The 23124-nt window shown below is 38.6% G+C and overlaps 1 protein-coding gene across 3 annotated transcripts in view; it reads left to right on the top strand.

Moving 5' to 3' along the window:
• The first annotated feature begins 780 nt into the window (after positions 1 to 780).
• Positions 781 to 23124, top strand: part of Echdc1 (ethylmalonyl-CoA decarboxylase 1) — a 29663-nt gene continuing 7319 nt past the window's right edge. The window contains exons 1-5 of one of the 3 annotated variants that reach the window (XM_048425555.3): positions 781 to 922; positions 4817 to 5032; positions 8789 to 8931; positions 14081 to 14133; positions 16153 to 16233. In XM_048425555.3, the coding sequence (XP_048281512.2) occupies positions 4819 to 5032; positions 8789 to 8931; positions 14081 to 14133; positions 16153 to 16233 (491 nt within the window). In that variant the 5' untranslated portion in view covers positions 781 to 922; positions 4817 to 4818. The other 2 variants (XM_048425556.3, XM_048425557.3) reach the window with 2 other exon arrangements.

Below are 23124 nucleotides of genomic sequence, written 5' to 3'. Positions count from 1 at the left end.
AAGTTATTGATTAAAATGCTTCAGTCACTTTAATCTACCTTTGATATCATCTACCTAGGATTTAATCTGAGTCCATTCTCTGGGATAAAATGATACAAACGATAAAATGTGGAGTAAAAGCTCCTTTCCTTTTGGTTGGCTTCCGAAGTACTTCTTTACAGCCTGTGCCATAAAACTAGAGGTCAGTACAGATTTCTAGCTTAGTGTCCTTAAAGAGCACATGCCATAGTACATGTCATGTCACAAGTATTCACTGAATATTTCATTTCTAACGACATAATACTGCCCACAATAACTCTTAAATCTAAAAAGGCTCGGTATCCTTTGCCATTCTCTCCCTTTCTCTTCTTCCTAGGTTAGCAATCAAACAGGGTAGAAAGCATCTAGGTGTCTCCTTTCCCTAGTCTGAACCCTACAGCAAAGAACCACAGAAAAACCCACGTCCCTCCTCCACGTCGCGACATTCGGGGAATAAGTTCTAGAAAATTGGGGGAATCTGAAGGGAACGGATGGGTATTCCGGGGCCGGGGAGTTCCTTCGGATGGTCCAGGGGCTCTGGCTAGCGAAGGGCTCCAGTGTGAGCAGGCTCCCGGCAGGAGCGGAAGCAGGTCAGCTGGCCAGAGTCCCGGAAGCCTGGGTGGGAGCGGAAGAGGGTCGCGCAGTGGAAGGAGCGGAAGAGGGACTTAAGAAAGCGGAAGGGGAAGTCAGCGCCGGGGCTCTGGGGCCGTAAACCTGGACAGCAGCGGTCGGCCTGCGTGGGAGCGCGGCTCCCCGGAGAAGCCCGGAACCCAGTGTGGCGTGATGGGGGAGGAGCGCCTTGCCCGGCGAATCCCGAGCGGAGGAGCGCGCGGCTGCGCACCGGGTCGCCGCGCAGGCGCGTTGCCCTCTGCCGGCTCCTGAAGGCAGTGCAGGAGCGGCTCAGGTGGGTCTGGGGCGATTCCGGGGCGTATTGCAGAGATCGTGGGAAAACAGCGACGCCGGCAATTTCAAAGGCTGAGGAGATTTGAATCAGATCAATAAGCTGAGTTCTGAGTACTTTGGAACCCCCCCCCGAGAACTTAGGTGATGTTCAGTTGGATCTATCTAATGTCTACTTGTGAACTAAATTATCTTGCTTCTTTTAAGCATTGCCTTCATACTTGTTTGAAGCCAACCTTTTAACAACAAAGGAGGAGCAACCGCACTAAGCGGGTATTAGTAAAGTTTTTTTTTGTTTTTTTTTTTTTTTTTTTTTTTTTTTTTTTTTTTTTTTTTTTTTTTTTTTTTACCCCTTCCCCACTTTTGTCCAAATCCCCGAGGAATTACTGCCGGGAAAGGCTTTCTGGAGGGCGTAAAATCAGTACTTTTTATTTTCCTAACTTTTGGGTCCAATTCTAGAACGTGTTACTGTCTCTTCTTCTGGGTGCTACAGGTTTAGCGATCAGAGCAAGCCCAATCGGAGACTTAGTGTGAAGAAATAGTATTCTCCTTGGAGGAACGGACAGGTAGAATTGTGAAATCTCAGGGGTGGATGGAGGAAGAAGGGGCAGGGCAACGAAACGGTTTGGTTTTGTTTTTGGTCACCTCATTGGACTATTACTTGACAGCCGATTAGCTAATGATCTGATGGGGCACACAGAGCAGTCAATAAACGTCATTCCTGAAAGGCAAACCGGCTTGTGGAGAGACAAAGTTGCAGCGGGGTGAGTCAGAAAAACCAGTGTGGTCAAGTCCTGAAGCCTACGAATTTGTTTTAAGGAAATTATTTGCCAGGAAGTATTCCCAGCACTCCAGGTGCTCTCTTGGCAACTAAGTTTTGCAGGACAATTTGTCAGAAGTAGTCGGGACCGTGTTTGATGCGATCACAGATGTTGGTAATGCAGGTGGGATTTCATGCAGACTAGGGAAGTGGAGGAGATGATTTGGTATAACTGTCCAAAATACAAAAGATTGTAGTATCATACGTGCTGAAATTTAGGATGACAAAACATAAGATATGAGGAAATGAAAGTTACTTTCTTGGGTGGGTGTGAGCGCGGGAGAGGTGTGGGTAGCATGTAGTGGGACTTGAGAGTTAAGGAATATGAAATTGAAAACCTGAGAAACAGGTTATACATTTCAATATAAAGTACCTTCTGATTTTTTATTGTTTGTTTCTTTCCTTACTCTGATGTTTTAAATATGGAATTATGTAAACGTTCTAGCCCAAGTTACTGATTCCAGCGTGGGGTTAAATAGAGAAGGACTTTTAGTGGGAGAATTGGCGAGGGAAACCTTTGGTCCCAGATGACCAGAGGGATATCCTTTTCAGCTGTCCAGTGGTTTGGCAGAAAGCTTTCTCAGCTGGAGCAATCTGTTCCCTGTTAGGACAGCAGAACAGCCCACATGATACGGTTTGATTAGTTTTTTGCACTGAAAAATGTTTTATAAAATTGTAACTGCCCACTTTTCGTTGCCTTGTGTTGCCAAGAGTAAAGCAAATGTAGGTTGTTTATGTGTGTCTTATCTGTGGCAGCACCTGAATCTTAAACTCTTTACTTGAATTTTCACATGTTGCACTAATTCACTAATGTCTAACATCTTAGCACCATTAGCCATCATGTACATTTAAAACCGACTTATTTTTAATTATATCTGTGGAGTGGCCAGGTTATGTGCACAAGAGTGGGAAGTCAGAAGAGGGCTGGGTCTCCTGGAGCAGGAGTTACCAGCTGGGAGCCAAACTCAGGTTCTCTGGGGGGAGGTAAACGATTTTAACCATTGAGCCATTTCTCCAGCCCAGACCATGGCACACTTTAGTTTGTGACTTTAGAATCGGGGTGAATGTATGCACAAAAAGCTATTATCACATTGTTAGAATTGGGGTCCCAAAGTTTGGGTCTAGCAGGCTCACGCTGTACTGTGAATTGCTCTGGTACAGCCAGGGAATCTGAAAGGAATCCAGGAAACAGGGTCAGTATTGGGAGAGACACAGAATAAAGGAAGGAGAGAAAAAGATGGAATTAGAATGAGTACATGTCATAATAGAAGCTCCTCTTGGGAAAGTGTCCATTTCACAAGTTAAGGTTTTCTAATGAGACAAAGCAATGCATTACATAAATAATTTAAGTGTTCAGTGATTTAAAAGTAAAGAGGGGTGATCTGATAGCAATAATACTAATCATGCTAGAGTCCCCAGATGTTGGAGAGCAAAACAATATATCGAGATAAAGTAGGCAAGCCTATAATAACAATTAAAATACCAATGATTTTAAGCCTCTATATTTTATCCATTAATTTGTTTTTTCCTAAACAAACCATTATAAAAACTCAGACAAATTAATATTCTTTAAATGGTCATCTAAATCCTGGTTAAGTTTTCTTAGCATTTTTCCTTTGGAATTATGACCAGGGTGGGGAAGATCAGAACTTTTGCTCCAAATTAATTTCTTAGTTGAGTTATTTCTTTATACCCGATTATACTCAGGAGCAAACCAAATCTTTGCAGAGTACACAGCCCATGTAAAAGTGGTAAATGCATTAGGTTTCCTTCTGGCTATGTAGGCCATTCAACTTTTCAATTGAGTTTATGACCTTGAGAGCTTATGTTTTGCTTTGTCAGAAGCAGATCCAGCAGAACCTTGACAGCTGCTCTGTGTGGCCTTCCTACCATGAGAGAGTAAATGTATCTTTGCCCAAAGTATGAAGGACATTATGGAGAATAAGACTGGCCAATAGAGAGGAAGTGAAGGCAAATAGAGTTACCAGGCAAAGCAGCAGTACCAGTAGAAGCTAGCACACTTGATTGGCCTTCTGCAGAGATCTTAAATTCAGTCTCTCTCTGCAAATGGAAATGTTTAGGGTGATACAGATCTTGACTGGGTTCCCTCAAATTTACAAACTTTTTTTTTTTGCTCTTTATTGGTAAATCACCTCTAAATCTAAGAGTGTATTAGTCCTAACCCTTAACATCCATTTGCCTTGTTAGAGGAAACAGAAATTACTAATATGTGTAACATGTTTGCTTGGTTTTAGGGGAAACTTAGGAATTCTGTTTTAAAGTACCAGGTCAGAAAAAAAGGAGGAAAAATAATTTAAGGGGGGGATAATTAGCATATTATATATTTATGAGACTCTAGTTATTTGAGTCCATGTATGTATATGTATGTGTATGTATATATGTGAGGGGTGATCATGAGAGAAGAGATGCAAGCTTTAAGTAAAGGCCAAATCAAGGAAAGCTTTGGGAGTACTTCTTTTGATAGTAGAGAGGCATTACAAAAATCTTAATTTCAGAATATCCCAATTGAATTACAGGGATATCCAGGTATAAATGAGGCCTGAATCAGAGCTAGAAATGTGAGATTTGTTAGCTTACAGCCCTTAGGAAAGCTGTGGGCAGTAGAATAAAAGATCTGTAACAGTTGATAAAAAAAATGCACACACACAAAGTGTTGTAAGACACTGTTCCTGGGGGAGGGAGAGTTAAGTCCAAACTGAGAACCAATGACAGGCCACCGTAACAGTCCTTTAAGTACCCCCTTGGTGAACTAGTGCATTCATTGCTTTACTTATAGGAGCAGGAATGACTCAAAGGCAGCTTTATCTCTGAAAGTCCACGCCATCATGGACGAACACTTAGGAAAGCTGGAACCTTGAAGGAAAATGAGATATAGGCTAGCCTGGCCTACTTAACCAGGCCATGTCTTAATTTTTTTTTTTTTTAAAATGGAATCTACCTTCTTTGGAGAGGTTTTCACAATTCAAGAGAAAGGCTTATTATTATATCCAGACATAATGGTAGAGAAATAAAATTGAGTCTTTTATTGGAGCAATTTCATACTTCTTTCTTTTCTAGAAATGGCAAAAAGTCTTTTGACTACGTCTCTGTCTGCAAGGACGAAACTGTTACAAACGGGGGTGTCACTTTATAACACATCCCATGGCTTCCACGAGGAGGAAGTGAAAAAGATACTGGCGCAGTTTCCTGGCGGCTCCGTTGACCTCCAGAAGAAGCAGAATGGCATTGGTATTCTCACTCTGAACAACCCCAATAAAATGAATGCCTTCTCAGGTACAGAGGTCCCTTCTCCAGAGAGAGAGTGACACTGAGTCAGAGCCTGCTATTGTAGTTTTCGGGCCCGGCCATGGTGGCAAAATCCTTGAAAGTCTTGGTATTCCTTGTAGCGTGTGCGTGTGTGTGTGTAAATGACTGTAATGTGAAAATGTGAACCAGAAATATTTTTGTAGTTGTGCATATGCTGATTTTTTAAATTATGAGTGCAAATATTAATTAAAAATGAGATTCCTGTGTAGTAGTAAATATTCTAGCAGCCATCATTTAGGAAGCAAAACCAAATAGAACTGCCGCCCCCCACCCCCTGTGATTTCATGCCTTCCTTGCCGTGATGGTGTGCGCCCTCATAAGCTGTGAGCTGAAGTAAAGCCTTACTTTCTTCATTTGTTTCTTGTCAGGAATTTGACATCTCAATGAGAAAAGTAACTATCACAGATTCCACACAGCAACTCTGTGGAGTTTTGTAAACATTTTTTATTGTTTAAATGAAGATGAAAATGTCCCTAGCAAGGAATTTTTGTAGCGTTAGATTTATTTATTTTATTGTACTATTCAGCTAGTTTAGAAACTAAGTTTTGATAAGACATTCTAAGATTTTGGTTCTATGTATATCAAACATAAATGCTTTAAAATATTTTCTGCAAAATAACATACACGAAATTACATGTGAGATACGTTCCTTTTATTTTCATAGTATGTCTTTGAAATCTGCTATTACATTTAGTTCATATCTCAGCTGACCACCCACATTTCGAGTGTTCAAAATTTGTATATAATTAACAGTGGTAGTTGTTTATATTCAGTTATATAGGGGAGTATTAGTTTGATGCATAATGTGCAAAACAAGTAAAAGCACAGCTGCTTTACGTAAGGTGTTTTGTTAGCTTGGGTGGGAAGATAAGTGAACCTCCAGTGCCTTTGCTTAAAATTAATCAAAGCGGACACTCTAAGGCCCTTTAGTGCGTAAGATCTCCTTCAAATTCTTAGGCTTACTGCTCTAAGTCAAAAGAATGAGTTTAAAATTAACTAGTAGTATAGTTTTTTTCATATATTCATGGACACCATTATTATTTAGGCACTTAAATACCATACATAATTGAAGATGTATATTTGTATAGATTGATTTATTCTTACACTAACTGTGTGCACTTTGGTTTCTCCCAACCTAGAAGTAATTTGGATGCAATAATATTTTTAAGCACATAGGACATTCTTGAGAAGTTTCCATTTTAAGTAGATCATACTTAGAAAGGATTATTTTATTAGTTATTTGTGAGTGTATAACATTGATCTAACAATTCCAATGGAAGAATAGTGATTATTGACCTTGTGGATTTTTTTTTTCAAAAATAAGTCTGTTTATCTTAGTGGGATCTGTGTAGCAAGGCTTGGAAACAGTAGATTCTCCGGAAGTTATAACCTGCAGTTACGATCTTTACTTTGGCTTCTAATTGTGTTTTCCCTTATCTAGAGTAGTAAAGACATTATGACCCTGGAAGATAACCAAAGATGTGCAAAGATACAGCTTACTCATTAGATCTTCAGATGACATTCTCTGCGGTTTCCAATTTTAAATTTATTATTAAAGGAAGGCTGTTAAATTTATTGTGAAAGAATTTTGTAACAATATCACCATAATGATCTAAGACGTAAATCATTGTCTTGACTTCTGGTAGACCTGTGAAACACTTTCACAGCGTTCCTCAGGCATGTCAGTTTGTCAACCATGTCTTTAATTTATTATGTATTTATTAGACCTAACTAAAATCTTGTCAGTCCTGCTAGGAAGAGAGCTAGAATCACTTTGTCCTATATTTTTATACCCTTTATATCATAAAAATCTCACAGTCATCTTATGCTCATCAAACTTACTGAGCTTGTTCACTGAAATGTGTATTTGCTATCTTTACTATAAGAAGCAATTTTTTCTTATCACTGTATCCAATATTATACATTCTATTTTTTCTATGCCTAGGACATGTATGATCATTTTTATTTTTCTTTCTAAATATATTTGTCTGATTTCTTAAGCTATATAGACTAATGAATTAAAATTTTAAGGTGGGGCTATTTTATATGCCTTGTTTATATATTCCATTGTATCAGTGTAATGGGAAAAGTAAAATGCTGAGGATCCCTGAGTGGTTCCAGCTGGCCGCCGGCTGGTCCTGGGCAGGAAGCCGCACAGCAGGTAAGAGACAGAGACTTGGATAAGTCCACCATGCAGAGTGAAGCTGGATATTTATTTAGTGGGTTATGGAACGGAAGGAGAAAAAGGAGAAGAGGAGAGAGTGGAGAGAGAGAGAGAGAGAGAGAGAGAGAGAGAGAGAGAGAGAGAGAGAGAGAGAGAGAGAAGAGAGAGGGAGAGGGAGAGAGAGAAGAGAAGAGAAGAGAAGAGAAGAGAAGAGAAGAGAACAGAAGAGAAGAGAAGAGAAGAGAGAGACAGAAGCTGGCTCTTTGAGAGGGAGACGGAAAAGGACGAGAGTCAGGCTACAAGCAGGAAGGAAGATCTGCCTGCCTCAGTGAATGGAGGAGGGAATGGGCAGGGCTTGTCTTAAAGGGACAGGATAGATCATTGCATTCCCATCCCTTTTTTATAATAAAAAGGCAGGAGGTTAGATCCCACAGGTTAAAGGATTCTCAAGACTGCTTCCTACTTATTTGTGGGTGTCGTCTTTGTCGGGGGAACCTGAGAAGGCTGGGTGCTGGTCATATCCAGGCGTAGCTGGTCTGTTTGTTTCTGTCTGGTATTTGTGGTATGGAAATGTCTGGTCTCTCTTACACCTGTCTAAGGTATTGACAGAACAGAGAACAAAGTTAAGTAAAGGGGGGAAAAATAGGACTAGGGAATTGAGGCGGGTGTATCTGACCTGTTTAAGGTGGATCCTTCAATTCGGCTCCCTGGAACTCACAAGAATTCTTTGAGTTTGTGAAAATAGAAGTTTTAGACATATATATTGTATAAACAGTAGCATATTTATGTTAGAATGACTGTGACAGATATTTTTGCATAATGAAAAGTATTTTTAAGACTGTGGAAGGCAGCATGAGAGAGAATTTTGTTAACTTGTGTTTGTCCTTACACCTTTATTATTTGCAGGTACACACCTTAATAACCTGTATTTGTAATTTACTGCAATTTGTTTGGTTGTCCTTTTAAATGACAAAACCTCTCAGCTGTCAAACTACATCAGAGGTCTTTGAGAAGGATAAAATTTTACTTGAGTTACTGATTAGAAAATGACAGAGAACTTACTTGGTTGGCACCTAGAACTACTCCTCAGAGTCTTCCATGGACACTGAAGATCGTATTTGTCTTTGCTGTTTAGTGCAGAGTCTGCCAGGCTCCAGAAGATCCTGTGGGCTAAGAAATCTGTAGAAAGACAGACCTACCTTGACCTGAGCAGCTAGGCTGTCGATCCAGCGATTTTGTCTATGTCTGCAGATCTTCAGTTTAGATGAAAGGCAGTTTTGGCCAGTGCCAGGACTAGTCGGTGGCCTGCTGCAGCCACTTGGGAATCCACAGCATTTTACTTTTATCCTTACAGTCACACACTAGGCATTTGGTAGATACACAGTAGATACACGGTAGATACACAGTAGATGCACAGTAGATATACAGTAGATACACAGTAGATACACAGTAGATACACAGTAGTAGAGTATATGTCCTGGTAGTCTTACTGGACATGATACTATTTCTGTTTTTATCAATCTCTTATATCTGTTCATATTTTTGCTTTCATCTGGTAGGTGTCATGATGCTACAACTTTTGGAAAGAGTAATTGAACTGGAAAATTGGACAGAAGGGAAAGGCCTCATTGTCCATGGGGCAAAAAGTACTTTTTGCTCAGGATCTGATCTGAATGCTGTGAAAGCACTCTCCACTCCAGAGGCAAGTATGTAGGCTGTGCGCCGAGGCTGCTCCCAGCACACCATCCTATGTGGTTGTTGTCAGAACTCATACTCCTTAGCCTTCTAACTGTAGTTTCTATTTTGATTCTTTTTTTTTCTGTGTGAGAAATTATAAAGATTTATAAGGCAAATAATATAGAAAAACAAATAAATGTTGATGTCTGACCTACAGAGGATCTCTGAAAGACAATTGGGTTGACATGCTGAAAGGACTCATCATTGTGGTCTGAGAGGAGCACTCTTGATTGTGCTGGTGGCTTTGAGGATGAGTGTCTCTTGCTTTCAGTATTGCTCCTGCTACTCTCCTTTCCCAGTAGTGCCCCCACATCTCTTTTCTAATTTGATTAATTTTTTCGTAAAAAAATGAAATTTTAGAATAATCTTAAGATTGTGAAACAGTTGGAAAAATAATCTAGAGTTCTCCATATGTGTATCCTATGCCCTTTATTTGAGCATATTACTTTGGTATAAAGATTACTACTAGTGAAATCTCATGCTGATCTCATATGTGGATTCTCAAATAGAGCAGCTTATTGAAACACAGAGTAGAATGGTGTTTGACAGGTACTAAGGAGGGAATATGGGAAATAGAGTTCTATTATACAGGTAAATTAGTGATAGAAATTAGTTCTTTATCATAGTGCCTATAATGAGCAATGCTATAGTATATTCATAAATTGTGGGTCTTACATTGAATGTTCTACACACACTCCACACTGATGATAAAGGGAATAATAAAAATACTGTAAGTGATGGGTGTATCTGCAACCTGAATAGGTGCTGATAATTGAATTACTGTAAACTCAAGTTGCATACATTAGATATGCACTTCTTTTACATGTCAGAGTGGTGTACAAGAGGAGGGAGAAGAAATTTCATAAATTATTGGTATTGGTAGTTCTATTGTGTTGTAAGAGGCTGCTTGTTTGTTTTCAGGCTGCCCAGACTCTTGCAATAATCACACAGAAACTATATTATTTAAATCACTCCTTGCCCATTAGCTCTAGCTTCTTATTCTTACATCTTAATTTAACTCTTACATCTTAATTTAACCCATCTCCATTTATTTGTGTCTTACCACAAGGTCGTGATCTATCAGCAAAGCTCCAGCATGCCTGTCTCCAGCAGCAGCTCCATGGCTTCTTCTTCCCAGCATTCAGTTTAGGTTTCCCTGGCTAGATCTGTTCTACCCTATCAGGCCAAGCCAGTTTTCTTTATTCATTAATGGTAATCACAGAATACAGAGCAGAATCCCATATCACCCCCCCCCTTTTCTGTTCACATAAAAAGGAAGGTTTTAACTTTAGGATAGTAAAATTTCATATAAAAAAAAACAGTTTTCAAGCAGGAATTACAGTTACAATATTTATATCTACGTTATCTTTTAGCATAACTAAGGAAAACTTTTTACTATAAATTCTTCAACTCCGTCAAAGACTCCAGAAGGATATAATATTACCTAAGTAAACAGGAAGTGAATTGTATGCAACTTCAAAAACGCTAGAAAAGACAGAGAATCTTGTTGCCTGGACAGTCACCCAAAGTTCTTCTGTACCATTGCGGCATCCATCTTCAGCCTATGGGTCCATAGTATCTGGCAGACTTTTCCATGAAGCAGGAAATTTCATAGACAGTTCCACCTATTCTGGCAGTTTGTCAGTCACTTTCTTCTGTGTGCTGCAGAATGTCTGGCAGACTTTCATGAAGTAGGAACCCCGAAGAACTGTATCACCTTATTTAGGCAACTACAGCAGTCATTTGTCTGTGAGTCCTGCATGTCCAGTTCATACAGCATACCATCAAGCAGTCCAGGCAAGAGCAGTTTCTTGCCCAAATGGATAAACAACTCCATAAGGAGCCTCTTCGATGCCCATTTTACTCTTTAAGTAGATTGGTGCTGCCAGAAGCAAATGTGTCTCACTGTCAAGAAAAGTCCCAACTTCTTAAACATTTTAAAGGCCATATTCTGAAGGTCTCTGAAAGATGTGAAGAATACTTTTCTAACTGAACTATATCTTTGTATATCTAGAAAACTCAACTAACATGACTACAAGCTTGACTATTATAGATGATTATCTATTAACATATATATATGTGTGTATATATTATATAGTATAATATATAATACTATATATGATATATATAATACTATATATATTATATAGTATATATGTTGGTTTGGCTTAGCAATCCCCAGAATCAAATGTCTCTCTGCAGTCAAAAAATTCAAAGAAAATACAATAGCATACATAATCCAGACTCTGTAAATTTTCCATCTTTGCATGGCTTATTATTTTTTTACTCTATTAATTTCTAATATTTATCTTTATTCCTTTAATCTATGACTATTTGTACTCTGTCTCTTTAAAGATTTTGTTTTATTTTTTAAAAACCATTTACTTCTTTCCCAACTCTCTATACTCTTTTTCTTCTCTCTCCCAAACCTACATACATTTATCCAACACTGTAACCCATTTAGAGGTCCTTTTTTTTAAGTCTGAATATGTCTTTATTGCATATCTGTAATCCTTTTCTGACAAGCAGTGCTTCTTAAAATGCTAAGCCTTTCTTATGAATTTAAGTGGTGGCATTGCTAGGGAAATTACAGCACTACATGCTTCCCCCACCCAGTCCAACATGGTGGAAGTGGTCCGTTCACTATCTCTGAGCTACCCACACCACCCCAGTTCCAAGTATGCAGTGGGTCTATGTTGAGCCAGTAAGCAGTTTGTAACATGCTGCTTACAAACCCCATTTAAATGATTGGCCTCCAGAAAGAGGCCTCCCAAGTGTTGGGATTAAAGGTGTGTACCACCACACCCAACTACTCTCTTTCTTTTTAACTTTAAGAACTTTAACTTTTAGCCTGCATATATTTTTAACACACTGTAAAACATTTAGAGGTTTTCTTCATCTTTGAATCTCTCTTTACTGTATATCTCTCTTTTTCTGACCACATGAGTCTTTATGGAGAGGATAAAGCGGTGGCTTTGATGGCTAGATTCAGCCCATTCCTTAGCTTTCCAGCCTCATGGCGGAGGTCCCGGATGTAGCCATTTTTATTGCCACAACTCTATGGCATTTCAAGGTCCCTGACAGCAAACAAGCTGCAGAATTCTGCTCACAGACCATACTCAAGTGCTTTGGGCTGCCTGCCTGAAAGAGTCAGAGTTTGCCCTGGCAGGTAGATCCAGAAAGTCGTTATTTTAAAACGATGCAGCTTTTTTCCTGCTACGGCTGAAAACCTGAAAAGCATGTGTTCAGGTTTTCATCAACACCGTTTAAGTGTTTTGTGGCAGGACCTCTTAAAAGAGCTGCAGGGTTTTGCAGCTAAAGCTGAGTCAGGAAGCCTCTCTTAAATGAGAGGCTTATTTAATCCTCTAGCAAACGGAGCAGACCCGAGAAATTGCTGCTACCAAGAAAATATGCTTTACTCTATTCTTTCCCAAGCTTTCTCAGGCTTTCTATGGATACAGTTATCCACGTGGGCACCATTTATAACATGAGGGCCGGCTTATTGGGATATCTGTCCTGCTCGGTACCCCACAGCCGGCAAGTCCCAAATAAAATCTCACAGAGTTCACATTAGGTTATAAACTGATTGACCCATTAGCTCAATCTTCTTATTAACTAATTCTTACATCTTACAGTAACCCATAATTCTTGTCTGTGTTAGCCATGTGGCTCAGTACCTTTTCCAGCTGGACAGCTCACATGTTGCTTCTTCGGTGATCTGGGTAGGAATGGCGAAGGGAGCTTCCTGCTTCTCAGAATACTCCCGTTCTCTTTGCTCCACCTCTACTTCCTGTCTGGTTTTCCTGCCTATACTTCCTGCCTGGCCAATCAGCATTTATTTAAAATATGATTGACAGATTATAGACAATTCTCCCACACCAGAAGAACAACCAAGCAACAGACAATTAGGAGTGAAGAATGTTCCTAGGAAGAGAGGACCAGAGGGAAGGAACAGGTGTGATGCTGAAGAGAAGATGGTATACAGGAAGGAAAGGCCATTTGTAGAAGGCCGCAACCACACTCTCCACCATAGATGGCGCTGCACCGCCAGGTGAGCTAGAAAGCTCACACATGTTGGTATTTTTCCACTACTCCCAAGGTATCACCTGGGACTGGGAGCAGTTGACCAATCAAAGAATGACACGTCCAAAGCAGGGTCTGTTTCCTATATAAGGGATGGGTTCCATCTTATCTGGGTCTCCGCCATGTGGCTTATGCTCTAGCTCCCAAGAGACATAAAGCTTTTCTGCAAAAGGATCCTATGTGTACCGCGTGGTTCTTGCTGGCGAGATGGTAGCGCAGGACAATGAGAATATTAAAATGTTTTGAGACAAGGCTGAAGGCCAGATTATACTCTATTGAAGAAGGTATGGCTCCTATGAGAAAACATGGAGTTTGTGAAAAATCTGAGACTCAAAGCCTTAGAGTACAAATCCCAGAGCTCACTATACCTTCTCTCTTTACACGTGGCTTCCTAGAGGTAGCAGAAGGAGGGTCTGACTCGAGTTTCTCCCGAGTACTGAGTGGTGCTCCACTTCAGGAAGCTGCAGTGGTCAGTCTCGGGTGTCAACTTGATGGGATTGAAGAGTCACCTTGGAAATAAACCTTTATGCATTCTTATGAGGGGTTTTCTGGATTAGGTCAATTAGGTGGAAAGAGCACCCTAAATGCAGGTGACACTTGCATATCCTGGTACAAATGAAGAGCAAACAAGCTAAGTAATGCCGTTTCCCACTGCCTCCTGACTGAGCAAGCCGTATTCCCAGCTAGCTGTCTTGGGATTCTGCTGCCACGTCTTCCTTGCCATGATGAACTAGATCCTCAAACTGTTTTGCCATCAACCCTTCCTTTCTTCCTTAAACTGCTGTTTTTAGAACTTTTGCCACATTAGTGAGAAACGAGAGTAACTCAGGAACTGTCTGACTCACCCTGTGCAATGCTGAGGTCAAGCCCTGGGAGAACAGCACATACAGCAACATTACGGTTCCTCCTCACAGTACAAAATGAAGATGTCTGTTTTCAAAAAATTTGACTTTGTTTCCTTTCAAACTCTGAATTTTAAAAATATTTCTTATGTAATATTTATTTGTGCTTATATTTATTTTTATTCAAAGAACGGAGTGGCCTTATCTATGTTCATGCAGAACACCTTAACAAGATTTATGAGGTAACGTATCTTTCTTTTAAAAATAGGATTTTTAAAACACCGGGTTTAGTAATTTATTATTTCATTACTTATACATTTTAAAAGGTTAGCTGAGCTTCAAACTTTGTCTGTTATAATAATGGACTGTTTCTTTATGCCACAGAGAGCAGTCATTAGAATGACATGTTAGTGAGGTATGAACAGCTTTGAAATGAAGCAGAAAATAATTTAAGAAGCAGTGCCCATATAACCAGCTCCTGCCAGAAAGAGCTACAGAGAAAGTCAGATGCTGACACCAGGCAGAGAAAGGATCGTGATCAAGAGGTGACACGCAAAGTCCCTCCAGAAAGGAGAACGGTAGAAGTGGGCTGAGGCAGACTGCATTCGGGTGATGAAGAACGGTGCACTGGAAAATATAAAAACTCTCTGACAAAAATGGGCTTATTTTGTATCTGGATAAAGGAAAAGGGAGAAAAAAAACCCTGCATTTCAGGTTACAAATTTTGACATGTTTTGTATCTCTGATTTTTTATTCTAAATGTAAGCCATTTAAAGGTATGGAAACTGAGAAAATTCATATCTAAGCATGCTTATTAACTAGGCATTTCTGTATTTTTATACTCCTCTGAGAGTCTAGAAAAAAGCAATAGAATCATCATGTTACTGTTTTAAATACCATTGCCTTATTTTTCTCATTACACTGTTCTTAACTTTTTTTCCTAGTTTAAAATTTTAATTTTAGATTATATTACTTTGTGTGTATGAATATTTTGCCTGGGTGTCTGTATTGTGCACCACCTGTGTGTCTAGTGCCTTCAGAGATCAGAAGAAGGCATCAGATTCCCTGGAACTGGAGTTTGGATGTTATTAGCTATCATATGGGTGCTGGGAATTGAACCTGGGTACTCTGCCAAAATAACAAGCACTCTAAGCTACTAAGCCATCGGTCCCTTTTTCTAGATTTTTTAATTTTAATTTTTTCAATTAATTAATTAATTTTTGAGACAGGGTATTATGTAGCTCAGTTTGACCAACACACACACACACACACACACACACACACACACACACACACACACAAACTTACTGTTGGTCATGGTAAGCCTTAAACTCCCGATTCCCCTGCTTCCATCTTCTGATTACAGGTGTACAACCCCACATCTAGCTCAAAGTTATTCTCATTTAAGCATTTCTTTCTATGTTGAAGAGGGCTTATTAGGAACTATTTAGTCTCATTAGACCAATATGTTACATTTTGGTTAGAACCTATTACATACATACTTTGAAAACTGCATACTTTGGAAACATTTTCAATCTGCCTGATAGTATTCTCACACTGTTGTGACAGAGTGTATTTTTATATTATTACTTTTTAAAGATAAGGTCTTGCTATGTAGCCCTGGCTGTGCAGGAGCTAGACCAGCCTAGCCTTGTACTCTTAGGGATACACTTCTATCTGCCTCTCAAGTGTTGGGATGGAAAGTGTTTACCATTGTCCCCTATGCATGTCTTTGTAAACAGAAATGATAAGATTTATTTAAAACACTAGATAATGCTTATATACAGGAGCAGTCTAGGAGCATTTAGATAGTAATGCTAAGTCTTTTGGTGGGAATCTTAAGTACTTGGTTTTGTAGTTCTGTTTTAGACCAGGGTATCTCTTCAGATAGGACTGTAATACCCCCAACCTGACTGTAGAGCAGACAGTTTCACAGTGAGTGTGCTGTATTGACAGCTGTGGAGAGCCCCTGGTGCTAAACGTATTTCATAGGCTCTCTGATTAGAAGACAGTTACAGTATGTACCACCACTGCAAAGCCGACAGTGATTCAGGAAGGTGGTTTGCTAACCCTCTATAGCACTAGTGTGAGCTGCTGTGTGCTTGGCCTCATCTCACTTCTGATGGTGCACATGTTCAAGGAGTCACTGCTTCTGATGGTTCTTGATGCTAACACTGTGAAATGTTGAAGACCTTAAAATGATGTAAATAAATGAACACTGATGTTAGAATTATTAACATCCATTTTCCTTCAATATACAGACTACCATTAATAAGCGTTGCTCTGGTTCAAGGCTGGGCAATGGGCGGAGGAGCAGAATTTACCACAGCGTGTGATTTCAGGTAAGGTAAAAATTGCTGTTAGCATGAACACATTTAGCACATGCATGAATGTAGTTTTGCCTCAATTTCAATATTTCATATATTCTTAAGCAAGATAATCAAAGACTATTTTCTTTTTATCAGTTATTTAAGTACATAATTTTTAGTTTAGTGCAGTTACTATTGTTCAATTATAATCCATTTTTAAAAAAACAACAAAACCCAGTGACTTTTAATAAATCCTTATTAGCAAACCTAAGAAGGAATGTCAGTGAAATATATGAAACTCTTAAAATTCAAGAGAATTATTCAAAAGGAGTAAACAACTGAAAAGCATTTACATAGAAGAGAGTGGACATAAAGATTTCCCTGTGGCTGTCTTCAAGAGATTTTCTGAGATCCTTTTTGAGGTCAAGTCTCCACCATCTGTGATTCATAATGACCTTATAAATGTGAGAACAAAAATGCAGGAAATTCTGGGGAGCTTGTAACTTTTCCCCCTTAAAATGATTTCCAGCTCTTTGTAACTATGTGGGTATAGAGGCCATAAAATCTGCCCATGCTTGAGGCAGTCTTCTTAGTACTGTCCCAAGGAACCCCTCCATGCAAACCTCTGTATTCTGGTGTATGCTTGTCCTGAGATCCATAAGCATGGAGTAAGACAGTATCACATTGAACTGTTCTGTATTGACAGCTTTGAGGAGTCCCTGGGGCTTTGAGTCATGGCAGAGAACTGTGTTTACAAGAAAGTTAGGTGCTTTATTTTTAAAAATACACTTGATCCTTTTAAGTGTTCAAAAACTGGTATGTGTATTGTAACTGGGGCTAAAACGGGAGGGCGACAAGGAGCCTGAATGCTGGCTGCACATCTGCTGTGATCTTCACTCTGTGTGACTTGAGGAAGCAACAGTGGTAACTTTTTATCTCTCCCGTAAATATTTAGATACATTTCAATGAAGTCATGAGTATATAGGTTACAGTACAGTGTTCACCCTTGGTGCTCACAAAATTACCTAATATTACCACTTTATTTTTTTAGCATAAATGTCAATAAAATAATAATCTATCATACTTAAAAACTATTCTCTTTGTTTGGCATACTTTCTGCTGTAGAGCTAATCCTGATTTCATTTTCCTTTTTTTAAAAGTATTTATAGCAATACAGTTTACACATTTATAGAGTTTACTTACATATTTACTTATAGAATATTTGATATAATATTAAACAGAAGCGTTTCAGCTTCTAAAACCCCGCCCACATAACAAATATTTTTTTAAAAAATTACTTTTTAAAAAGGGATTTATTTATCTTTTTTTGTGTGAATGTTTTTCTTCCTTGTATGTGTACCTGTGCCCACAGGGTCATAAGAAGGCATCAGACCTTCTGGAAGTGGAGTTGAGACGTTCTGAACTGTGACGTGGGTGTTGGGCATCGGACTCACATTCTCATTAAGAACAATAAGTGCTATTATCTGCTGAACCATTTTCCAGCTCCTAAAAACCACTTTGTCTAAATGTGTTTATTCCTTCTTTTCTACTCATTATGTACACTTCATCTTTCAAAATCTTGGCATATACATTAAGAGAAAAGTTTCAGTCAAATTTTGAATCAGTTTCTGAAGCTAAGGACATGGCCCTTCTGCTCTGATAAATAGCATTTTAAATATCAGAGTTATGAAAGTTTTTGAAATAATCTTATATTCAGATATAAATTATATGTAGCCAAAAGTATCCATTTTAATTGTGCATTATAAAGGTATTTTGATGACGTATATACCCCTGTAACCACCACAGTTAAGATGTGGAACATTTTTATTTTTTTTACACTTGCGAATAGTGCTACAATAAGCATGGTATGCAGGTCTCTACTGTATGTTAACTTCGATCCCTAAAGGTATATCCACAGGAGCGGTGCATATGACTGATCACAGGGTAGGCCTGCTTTGAGTTTCTGGAAGAAGCTATGTGCATTTTCACAGTGGCTGTACAAGTTGCCATCTCACCCGTGGTGTCGCCGTCACCGGCATATGTTCTTTCTCTGTGACTTGGTGAGCGCAGTCTGACTAGGGGAGACGGAATCTCCATGTAGTTTCCATTTGCATTTTCCTAGCAGTTAATGAATGTTGAACATACTCTTTTATGCGCTTAATGGCCATTTATACTTATTTTGAAAAGTGTCCGTTTTGCATTGTTCATTTATTGGTTGGATTATTATTTGGGGAAGAATAATTTTGAGTTCTGTGTGTGTTTTGGATTACTAGTCTCCTGTCAGACAGATGAATAGCTGGGGAAGATTTCATTCTGTTCTGTGAGTTGTTTTTTTCATCCTTATAGCTCCATCCTTTGCCTTACAGAGCTTTTGTATTTAATCTAGTTCTACTCTTTAGTTTTTGCGACCTCCCAGGCCTCTGATGTTCTGTTCAGGAGAACATTGGCAGTGCCTGTATCTTGAAGTGGTTTCTCTTAGAAGTTGCAAAGTCTCATGGTCTCAACATCTTTGATTCATCTTCAATTAATATTTGAGCAAAGTAAAAGATGGTGTCTACTTTTCCCCTCTAGAGGGAGGGTCCCAGGGATGCAGTGCAGACTTTGTCCTGCTCCATCTGCGTTGTCTTCTTCGTCATGCTCACTGGCCGTAGCATCTCGTCTTGGTTCCCAGTGCCTGTTTTCTGGATTTCCTTGGTTCTCTTGTTTGCTTCATTTTTCTCATTCATAGAGTCACAAATGTGAAACTTCTGATTCACCATCAGTCATGTCTTGCTTTATTTTTTTATTAGCATCATGATAGTGGGTTTTGTTATTTAATGTAGGAATTTTCTAGGCAAATGCATCTGAACTGGTGTTTCTTTCACTTCATCCTCCCAAGTGTTCGGATTACAGGATCGTACCTCCCCACACTTGGTTTTCAGGGAGCAGAAATTTTTAGTTTTTTAAGTATTTTTAGTTCTGTTTTTTAAATATTTACAAATGTCTGAAAACTTTTACTAAGTCTCCTTGGATGCTAGTAACAGATCATCAGGGTATAATTACAGATCGGGAAATTCAGATATGCAATAATACTTTTAACTAATCTGTAAATGTCATTCAGTTTTTTTTCAGTTACTTATTTTAATATTTTTTCCTGGTCTGGAATTCAATCAAGAATCTCTTTTGTGTGATAAAGATATATAGCCACCCTTACCTATTTGTGGTTAACTTTTCTGTTCTTTTTTGTATTCCTGATGTTTAACTGAACATAAATTAGAGTAGATCACATAAGTAGCAGCATACTTCTTTCCATTTTTGGTGATTCGAGGTACTGAACCCATGGAAACATTGGGCAATCCATCTACCATTGAGCTAAATCCCTTTCCTTTTTGTAGTTTTAATTTTGAGATGGGGTCTTACTTAGTCACCCAGGGAAGTATTGAAGTTGTTGTTCCTCAGAAAGAGTATTTAGGTACAATTATGCTGATTGTCAACTTGACAGGATCTAGAGTCATTTCAGAGATGAATCACTGGGCATGTCCATGAGGGATTACCTAAATTAGGTTAATAGTGGTTGGAAGATCCACCCTAACTGTGGGCAGCACCATTTCCTGGGCCGAGGGTCTGGACTGTATTAAAAAGGGAATGCATGCCAAGCACCAGGACTCACAGCTTTCTGTCTCCTAAGTGTGCATGCAGTGTGCAGAGCTACTCTCCCACTCCTGATGTTATACCTTCCTCCCCATGAAGGAATGTACCCTCCCATTCCCAGTGCCTTACCTTCCTTCGTGTGATAGATTGCATTCTTCCCCATTCTCAATGCCTTACCTTCCTCCCTATGATAGACTGTATCCTTCCCCATTCTCAATGCCTTACCTTCTTCCTGTGAGAGATTGCATTCTTCCCCATGCTTAATGCCTCACCTTCCTCCCTATGATAGACTGCATCTTCCCCATTCCCAATACCTTACCTTCCTCCCTATGATAGACTGCATCCTTCCCCATTCCTAGTGCCTTACCTTCCTCACCATAATGGAAGGCATCTTTGTGCTTTTGATACCATGCTTTCCTTGACATGATGGCGTGCACTCTTGTAAACTGTGAGCCAGAATAAAGCCTTCCTTCTTCCATTCGTTTCTTGTCAGGAATTTGACATCACAATGAGAAAAGTAACTATTACAAATTCCACACAGCAACTCTATGGACTTTTGTAAAATGTTATTTAACATCATAAATGCAGACGAAAATTTTCCTAACAAGGAATTTCTATGGCATAGATTTATTTATTTTGTTGTGTGTTGTTTGGCTAGTTTAGAAACTAAGTTTTGATAAGACCGTCTAACATTTTTGTTCTGTGTATATCAAATATAAATATTCTGTTTCATGATTGTTACAAAATCAGGACCTAGGGAACCATGACTCAGTCAAAAGTAGGTGCTTGGCAACACCTTTGAACCCCCCTCCTTCCCCTCTTCACCACAGCCTCTTACTTCATGCAGGACTAATTTAATACATTGAATATTATCTCATCGCCTTTTCTGACTTCCAATGTTATAAACTAAATGTTCTGTAATAAATGTTTTCCCATTTTAACTTCTTATAAATGATGTAGAATAAAAAATGTGAGAGAAGGTTCAGCAAACTCTTAAATAAGAAACTTTTTGTTTCTCATTTGGTGATAAAGGACTTGTTTCAGTTAACAGTTTTATTTATTACTTGGAAATGTTAAAATTGTTTTGATGTAGGAGATGGTTTACCAAGATCTCAACCTCTGAAAATCAGTGTAAGTGGATTCATGGATACAATGAAAAACAGACATTCTGTCATAGCACCCTCTGCTGTCAGGACTTCAGACTGCACTCGTTTACTGCATTTTTGTTCTTAGAGGAAGTCACACTGGCTTTGTGGGTGACTAAATAGGAAATGTTTTATATAAAAGCTGATAAATGCTTGATTTATTTTACCCAGAAATACAAATATAGAGTATAAAATTAAATTATGTAATTATATAAATATACTTAAAGAGTTCTAAACTATATGCAAACAGATACTGATATACTTAATATTCCTCCAAAAGAGTACACTTAAGAGTTTATCAATGTTCGCTAAAAAAATAAAAATCCTTTAATGTTATATCTAGTGCTCTTCTTCAACCATGTGCTAGGCTTTTGTATCATCTTTCACATGAATTTTCTTCTCCATAATTTGGAATAATTAGGATTTAGAATGAAAGGAAAAATATCAGATAAAACCACCAGAGACAACTTAATCTTTGATATACTGTATCATTTTAGATTTAATGCCTATTGGAATCTTACTAAATATTTGTTATGATATTTAGTGACTGTATGTCTCTCACAGCAGATGTGCATAATAATGTAGCTGATGCTTTTTTGAACAGCTTTCCAGTGAAAGCATGCTCATGTTTGTGGAAGCCATCCCATCATGAGTTGAACATTTTTAGCACTTATATATGCCAGGCATACCCATCTACAAAATATGTATGTCCTAGGTTTCTAGAAATTTCTCCTAGTAGTATGTATTTGTTATTTGTTAAAGCATTTAGTCACAGCCAATTATAGTATCCATCCTCCCAAATCAGAATTTTGTGGTTTTGTTATCATACTAAGCTATTTCAGTCTGCCAGAGTACTTTTCCCCTGAAGAGAAGAGTGCTTGAATGAAAATGTCAGCTGCGTGAACTCCAGGCAATTACCAGGGAAGTTAAGTAAGTTAAAGTGGTTGAAAAACACACTTTAAATAGGAACTTCCCTTTTTAGTACAAAACTATGAAAGCTTCTGCTTTGCAGATACTAATTGGGTATTTGCAATATAATCTGTGGTCAAACACAGTCTAAAAATATTAAATGTAAAGGCCCAGAAGTGAACACCTTTTCAGTTTGATACTGCATGCTCTTCTGAATGACCTGGTGAAACTCATGCCCTTCTACTGTCTGCTGAGAGGTGAGGTCTTCCTTTGTCTCGTAAAGTGCTTAGTAGCTGTCTATAATGGTATCACAGGACTTGCATTCAAGCAATTTTTATTTTACTTAATAATTGCTGTAGAATATAAGAGTAGTAATATTGGGAATTTGATTATACAGTTAAAATTGGTCTATTTTATTAATGGTCTTAATCTTTTAACTCTATTTCATTAAATCAGACTTTCTAGTTGGTATATATGTTTAGGGAAAATATCTATAGAATTTGGGGCTAGCTGTGTTCTATATAGAAAGGGGGGGATAATAGAAACAATTTTTGTCTAAATGAAGAAGAAATTGATTCTTCACCATGGAAATTTGCAGAGCACCATCCTGAATTACTAAGCCCTTGTAAACTCCACATCCCAAGGGCTTCTGTAGTATTAAAAGTGAGGAGTACCAGAGAGGATTGCCTGCTGAATGACCTTTATTCCTAGCTCTGGTTACAAGGAAGTAATAACTCAATATAAGTCATGCTAGTTGATTTTTTTCAGTGCCTTACCAGTTATCTCTGTGATAAAGTATTTTAACTGGGTGTCTACAAAGCAGAAGCTCTCACAGCTTTGTACTAAGAAGGGAAGTTCCCCCCTAAAGTGTGTATGTTGGCCCTGTTAACTTTCCCTGGTAATTGCCTGGAATTCATGCAACTGACATCTTCATCCAAGCAGCTCTTCTCTCCAGGGGAAAAATTCTTTGATATATTGAAATAATTTAATATGAACAATACCTCTTCTCCCCACCCCACAGTCACCAGTTGATATTAGATTTAGTGTGTGTATGGGTCAGAAACACTAGCTTAAATCAAAATTTTCTTCTATTTTTTTCCAAGAAAAAATAGCTTTAAAAAACAAAAAGGATCTCTGTCTCTATCTCCATCCATCGCCAGATGAAGGTTCTATGGTGATATGCAAAATATTCATCAGTATGGTTATGGGCCAAGGCCGGTTCAGGCACCCTCTCCTCTGT

This window comes from Myodes glareolus, chromosome 1, assembly GCF_982192425.1.
Source record: "Myodes glareolus chromosome 1, mMyoGla1.1, whole genome shotgun sequence".
Taxonomy (NCBI): domain Eukaryota; kingdom Metazoa; phylum Chordata; class Mammalia; order Rodentia; family Cricetidae; genus Myodes; species Myodes glareolus.
Note: the sequence above shows the minus strand (reverse complement) of the source record. Positions and strands in the feature narration are given on the sequence as shown.